Source organism: Salvelinus sp. IW2-2015, linkage group LG16 (genome assembly GCF_002910315.2).
Source record: "Salvelinus sp. IW2-2015 linkage group LG16, ASM291031v2, whole genome shotgun sequence".
Lineage (NCBI taxonomy): Eukaryota > Metazoa > Chordata > Actinopteri > Salmoniformes > Salmonidae > Salvelinus > Salvelinus sp. IW2-2015.
In genome coordinates this window covers 20,911,305-20,918,516 of record NC_036856.1, presented here as the reverse complement: position 1 = coordinate 20,918,516, position 7,212 = coordinate 20,911,305, and the positions used below count along the sequence as shown (strand labels likewise).

Genomic DNA, 7,212 nt, shown 5'->3' with positions numbered 1-7,212 from the left:
TCTCTCTGGTGGTCACACAATAGCATTTTCTCTGTAGTGGTCAAACAATATCATTCTCTCTCTGGTGGTCACACCAGATCATTCTCTCTCTGGTGGTCACACTAGATCATTCTCTCTCTGGTGGTCACACTAGATCATTCTCTCTGTGGTGGTCACACTAGATCATTCTCTCTGTGGTGGTCACACTAGATCATTCTCTCTCTCTGGTGGTCACACTAGATCATTCTCTCTCTGGTGGTCAAACAATATAATTTGTTCTCTCCATTATTACCAGTAGTTGTGTCAGTGTACTGTCTGGCTTGATTCTTGTTATTGTCCTTTTGTATCCCCTGGTTCTCCCCTCTCCCTTACCTCAAACAGGTGCTGGTGGGAGAGGTTGCTGCGAGGGTTCAGCTCAAAGATGAGCACATGGTTGACCCCCGCCTGGCGCCAGCCGTACGTGTTGATGCCCAACAGGAAGAGGAACTCGATCAGCAGGAAGCCACCACGGTAGATACGCACCAGAGGCCACACGTTCTCATACCGGATGAGTACAGCACCTGCAAAATAATAATAGCAATTAAATAATCTAATTCTCCATCAAAATATCTGAGAATACAGTCCTGTCATAAAATACAGTATGCACTACTAACTTGAGCTCCCCACTAATGGCAAGCCCCATTTCCTGTGTATCTGTTAATCTCCCCGTAAAAAGGCCTTATTAGCATGGTTGTGTGTGAATGTACCACTGAGGATGAAGGAAATAGAGAGGACGATGAAGACCCCACAGTATAGGCCAACGCGGAAGGTAGTCCAGGCTAGAGCAGGCTGCAGGAAGGAAAAGCAGAGAATGACAGAGATGAGCAATTACCAGTTACTAGGCCTGTGTGACTGCCAGTCTTCTCTGCTCTACTGTAATGTTGTCAGGCACACAGCCACAGATCCACACTAGGCAGTTACTAATTAATTTAGCTTGACAGATAGACACACCTATCCAGGGAAGCTGAAGCCATTCACAGAATCCAGTTCACCTGTTCCTTGTTCAATGCACCTTATAAAAATACATTTCAAATAAAGGTTCCCACAGGAATCTGGACAAGCCATTTGGATCTGGCATAATTCAGGGTGGACATGACATTAATAATAATACAGCTATAAATCTAAAGGATATGTGATAGGGGATGTGAAGCACTCTCTCCAGCCCTCTCTCTCTCTCATCCCCTGTGGAAAATATATTTTTCCAGTCTAGTATGGAGAGCCTCTTACAGGATCAATACTGTGGGGATGAATAGGGTGTGTGTGTCACATACCTATACTGTATACACACACAGCAGGAAGGAGATGAAGAGCAGGAAGTGTGTCACTATACTATACTACGTTTATGTTGATGAGATCCTGGCGCTGGCAGGGAATTATGGCGGGAATGATCTAATTGGTTAATTGTATACTAACTAACTAATATACACCCTCTAGTAAACCTGTGGTGTCAGTCTCTCTCACCTGTGCTGCCCCCAGTGGAGGCACTCTCAGCCTCTTCATGGCCTTCTGACGGTCCCCTCCCTCCAGCTCTGTGGTCACCACAGCCTGACAAGCACAACACACACGTCACTACTGTTCCTCCAGGAACAAGTTCAAATCCAATACAACATATTAAAGAACAAAAGTCAAAGACCAGGATCAGATTTTGCCAGATTTAGCAATTTTGTGGTTAAAACAGATGATGGAGTATACACTGTTGTCAAGAATGAACATCAACCTAAACAATGCTTTGACCTCCACAATCAGGGGCTTCTGTTCCATACGTACCTCAGTCTCAGAAATGAGCTGGGTGATCTTCTTACAGGTGTAGAAGGGGGCCACCTCCACATGGGCCACGCGCCAGTCAGCCCCACGGGGAGTCTCCAGGATCTTATCATGCTTCTTCAGGATCTTACGAAAGCCTGTGAAGTTCAGATTCTGGGAGAAAGACAAATCGTGGGGTTAAGTCTGAACTGAGCAAGAGATGCAGAGAGGGAGAAGGAGACAACGACTAGACGGTTGAGATAAACTGAACTGCTGAGATAAAGAAAGGAACAGAGAAGAAATAGACACCACTAGAGAGAGGTGGATGGAGAGGTAGTAAGATGCAGAGAAACATTTGATGCTGATTGCAGCATCAAACAGAAAGATGAGAGGGTGTAGATAGGCTGACTGTTTCACCTGGTAGTTCAGCATCAGGATGAGACTGAGGTAGTATCTAGGGGTAGTGTGTAGGGTTTAGGGTTAAGGGTACCAACCTGGTAGTTCTGCTTCAGGATGAGGAAGTACCTAGGGGTAGTGTGTAGGGTTTAGGGTACCAACCTGGTAGTTCTGCAGCAGGATGAGGAAGTACCTAGGGGTAGTGTGTAGGGTTTAGGGTACCAACCTGGTAGTTCTGCAGCAGGATGAGGCTGAGGTAGAACTCGGAGAAGGCCAGCTGCAGGTCTTTGATGTTGCGGTGTTTGCAGCGCTCCTCCTGGGAAAGGTGGAACACTGTCTTGCGTTTCCGCAGACCTGGCGCATTGCTCTCACGCTGCGCATCCAGAGACGACTGCAGCTCATTCTGCAGGGTGGCAAAACGCCTCTGGGCTTCCGCAAGTTTCTCTGCACGAGGGAAGGAGATATGGAGAACAACCGAGTGAGCAACAGTGTCAGTATGACAAAGACAGATCTGATTTCACTCTGCTGATGTCTTGTGGATAATTCTAGTGGTTTTGAGAGTAACTTCTACTGCACTGAGACTGTCAGAAACATTAGCTTGCTTTAACAGTCCTGCAGTAAATCCAGCCAGAGGTAAACACACATCTCCCTGCCCTCCTCTCCATTACGGGGAAGTGAAAAGAGGAGTATTAGGTTCTGCAGACGTGTAAATGCAGCCCTCGGCAGGCCCATTACTAGGGTCATGACAGGGTAATGAGAGAGAGACAGCAGCAGGGCAGGGGGGAACCTGAGTAGATCTGGAACATGGCACACATTCTCCCCCAGCCTCCCCATCCCAGTCCCACGAACACATTCCAGGACTGAACTCCTCGAGCCCGGCTTTGGCACATATCCTCCACTGTCACCTCCGCCTGTGTCTGCACTCTGCACCCCACCACATCCTATTCATAGGTCAAGGCTGGAGAGAGGGTTCTGCAATAGACCTCTTCAGTCCTGATTCACAACAAGACTGTCTGGTCAACGGCAGGGCAGAGAGGCCCTGCCTGCATGTGTTTGTGACAACGACAAAGCACCGTCTCATGTTCCCCACGGTCAATCAGTGAAGACAGGGGTGTTACGTTAGGTGCAGTGGGTTCAATGGTTACTTTAACGCTCAGTTGCAAACACAGCCTCTGAGTTTCACAGTACCTGACTCACAGGAATGCCTGCTCTTTTGATGGCTAAAATTAGAGTAATCCCTCACAGGATAACAGTAGATTATGTCACTGACACTGTCTACCCTGTCCAGAGGGTCTCTATCTGCCGCTCTGCATGGATCAAGTCATGACTTAACATGAGGCGTGAGAAAGTCAAGACTCACATACTTTACCTAAATTGGAAGAAATGAAGCCTGGGTAGATTTGTGTGTACAGACAAAGGTGTCAGAATGGTATGTAGGCTGAAGAGACTAAAATAAGCCTTAATGTCTGAGCTTTGCCAGGATCAGCCACAGGTAAAATATTGTCTCTGGAGTCTATATCTGAGGATACATACAAATATTTTAGATATTGTGACAGCATTTAACAGAGACTGTGTTGTGCCTTGGTTTTTGTCACTGGCATATAGTTAAATGCACTGCTCCAGGTTCACTTAATGGGGTCGATGACCCCTTTCAGAAGAGGGAAGCTGCTTGCTACAGCTCTCTGCGGAGGCGACAACTCTCTTATGTAAAGCTCACACCTTGAACAAGACATGAAAAAGAGGGAGATAGCGATGTCTGTCCAACAAGAATCAGTAATTGCTTGTTTCATCCCAACATCCGGCTAGACGGATATACAACACATCCAGGCGTAGAAAATGAGAGATTATGACGCTGCAGTCTGGAGTCCGAGAGTGAAGTGACTGACTGTGGCTGGGCTACAAGACAGCCAAGAAGACCTAACACTGCTAAAAACAACATTTACTATAGATTTCCTTATAATCTGAATTGAGACAGATTTATTCGAGTAAAGCCAGATGTCTAGCCTTGATGTGSGGCAGCAGGTAGCCTAGTGGTTAAAGCTTTGGACTAGTAACCAAAAGGTTGCAAGATTGAATCCCCGAGCTGACAAGGTAAAAATCTGCCGTTCTGCCCCTGAACAAGGCAGTTAACCCACTGTTCCTAGGCCGTCATTGAAAATAAGAATTTGTTCTTAACTGAATTGCCTAGTTAAATGAAGATAAAATAAATAAAATACTCAGACTCAGTCTGCTGGATGTGCTTAATGAGCAACAGTGATGGGAAATCCTTGTTTTTCAGGGGAGATAAAAGTGAGGAGCAACAGGATGTTGATCAGAGTGCCAGTTCTCTTTGGCAGTCCAACCTGGTCTGAGTTTATTTCAGCTTCTGGCAAAGCCTCAACTCTGAAGGGGATGGGAGGGGAGGTTTATTGGAGAAGAAAAATAGGGAGTTTAAAAGTCTTTCAGACTTTAAGGGAAAGCAAATTAAAGTAGACACTAATGAATGCACCTTTTCTATATTTTGTTGGCTTCCTGTCTAACTCGTACCATTACCAATAAAGTATGTACTCGTTGGTAACGAGATTCAGAATATATCGAATGTCCATGTTGCCAGGCAGCATCAACCCATTAAATGCAGTTCTACAAAACATCACGTAGTTGGCACCCAAATAAAGCTTATCACTCAACATGACAACCATATGTGCAAGATGTCAAGGAAATTACTGGCTAGTCCCATTGCACTGCAGGCATTAGTTACTATGGCATTAGTAACTATGAGTGGACAAACTGCAGATGCTCACAGAAAATCAAAGGGGTGGTCTAACTTAGTCAGAGAGACAAACTTGCATAGCATAGCATAGCATAGCATAGCATAGCAGCACTGCTCCATCAGATAAGCCTACCTGAATAAAATGTGTTGATCTTCAAAAGCTCCTTCTCACAATTCTGAAAAAACTTCTCCTCAAACTTGGCATAGTATCTCTTGACAGTGTCTTCATCTGTGACTGGAGAGGGAAAAAAAGAGACGGAGAGAGAGAGAAAGGTCACGTTTCGAATAAAACATTCAACAAAAAAACATTATTTAACCAATGAAAAACAATTAATGGACACATCATTATGGACATTTTAAAAATGTATGCATCTGGAAATTATTGACCTAGATGAATATGACCACAGCTTGGAGCTAAACAGGTAGCCTATCAGTTTGGCTTATGATTACATTCACATCCTTTTTCAAGATGATTCTCCTTCAACAAGCATCAATGCACTTAAACAATGCTTTCATTCAGACCAGGGTACCAAGAGAAACAAAACGGTTAAAAATGGCTTGATGGACAGTGTACTGTTCAGCCCAGAAAAGTCACCAACACGCCCCTGCCTCTCTCGTTCCTCTGACGGTCATTAAATGTTGGGGACAAGCACAGTGGTACAGTTCTAAATAAGGACACATTTAATTTGGTCCCTCCCCTCCCCTACTCCCCGACCTTCCCTTCCCTCCCCATCCTCTCCTTCTCTTCTGTCTTCTTACTTGGTGTTGCTCATCCAGCACACAGAGTAACCCAACACGCCTATGAGTTGCCTGGGGGATTCCTTCCCCTGTCTGCATCCCACGCTCCCCCCACCCCATCCCCATTCACCTTAGCCCAGCTAAGTCCACTGGCGTTCCAGTAAAGACAATAGCAGCCAAGAGGACCAAGGCCACAGGGCACTGTCCCAGCCACAGCTTAAAGTCTGACCACAGGTCCACAGCACAGGATCAACAGGCTGTAGTTCTAATGATTTTATTTATAGTGACCACAAGTTCCAAAACCCATCCATCTATAACAGCTGGCAATATTTGACAGTGATCCTGAGAGTAGAGAGTCACAGTGTAAGAGGCAGGCCTCGTCTCCTGGGACTGAGAAAGACAGCGACAAAGAGGATCTGCACACTGAGAGAATGTGCTTCTCTATATCCTCTCTCTGCTACTAAAACACCTATTATTTTTCAATGATTATTCATCCCGATCACTCTCTTATCAATGTTAGTCTGGCCAGACTTGCTAGTTGACACCAGTACTGATGCATCATTGATGTTCTATCTAAATGTCACAGCCAGGGATACATCACACACCCTCCATCACACTATCTCTGCTAAATGTTTGTGCAAGAGTGGGGTTATAATAGAAATGTTAGCTAACCTATCATATGAAATGGCCCTTTAATGCAAGTTGAAACCTTTAGATGGAGAGGCATTCAATTCTGTTCTTAGTAATAACAAAAAGATGCCTAAGGCTGTGTAGGCTGTCAATATTCCTGCTCTATTCACCTGCATACAGAGCGAGAATCCAAYGAGAGACTGTGATTGTGTTCAGTAAAAGGCTGTGAACATTTTCCTTGGAGTCAGTGAGCCAGTCAAGCGATGCGCAGCTTTACATAAAAAATTAGAAAAACATCTGTATATCAATAATTAGTGAATTGAATCATGTTCAGTGGTTGAAACTTCTTCATAAGGGACTTTATATGATGATTCACTCCCATTGTCATGACTTCCACCGAAGGTGGCTCCTCTCCCTGTTCGGGCGGCGCTCGGCGGTCGTCGTCACCGGTCTACTAGCTGCCACCGATTCCTTTTTCTTTTCTGTTGGTTTTGTCTTGATGGTTTTCACCTGTATCTTATTTGTTGTTAATTAGGGACTATTTAACTCCCAGGTCCCGCCTGCTGTTGTGCGGGCTTATCCTTTATGTCAGTGGTGTATTATTATTTTGCTCTTACGTGTTTGCTGTCCGTTATTTTCCCTGGTTGGGGGACTTATCGGTTTATTACTCAGTTTTGCCTGGTTGTTGGCTGGGCCCAGCTGAATAAAACGAATTCATTGGAAGCACTGCTCTCTGCGCCTAACTCCACACCCACCACTCCTAGCGATCTGTGACACCCATAGTGCTGGGGAGATGTGTCCCCTTACTGCAGTTCAGACTAACCTCATGACAGAGGCATCTTGCAGTCCTCATTAAACATCAAAAACAACATCATCACTGAACAAAAAGAAAACAACAGCAGCCATGCTCAACTGTCTGAACTGAGACAGAACATAAA

The 7,212-nt window shown here is 45.1% G+C and overlaps 1 protein-coding gene across 1 annotated transcript in view; it reads right to left on the bottom strand.

Moving 5' to 3' along the window:
* LOC111975313 (xenotropic and polytropic retrovirus receptor 1 homolog) overlaps positions 1–7,212 on the bottom strand; it is a 100,864-nt gene that overhangs the window by 32,482 nt on the left and 61,170 nt on the right. The window contains exons 3-8 of the mRNA XM_024003523.2: positions 5,040–5,141; positions 2,384–2,601; positions 1,786–1,935; positions 1,480–1,563; positions 726–807; positions 352–539 (exon numbers count right to left, since the gene is read on the bottom strand). Coding sequence (XP_023859291.1) covers positions 352–539; positions 726–807; positions 1,480–1,563; positions 1,786–1,935; positions 2,384–2,601; positions 5,040–5,141 — 824 coding nt within the window. The remainder of the gene's footprint in view (positions 1–351; positions 540–725; positions 808–1,479; positions 1,564–1,785; positions 1,936–2,383; positions 2,602–5,039; positions 5,142–7,212) is intronic.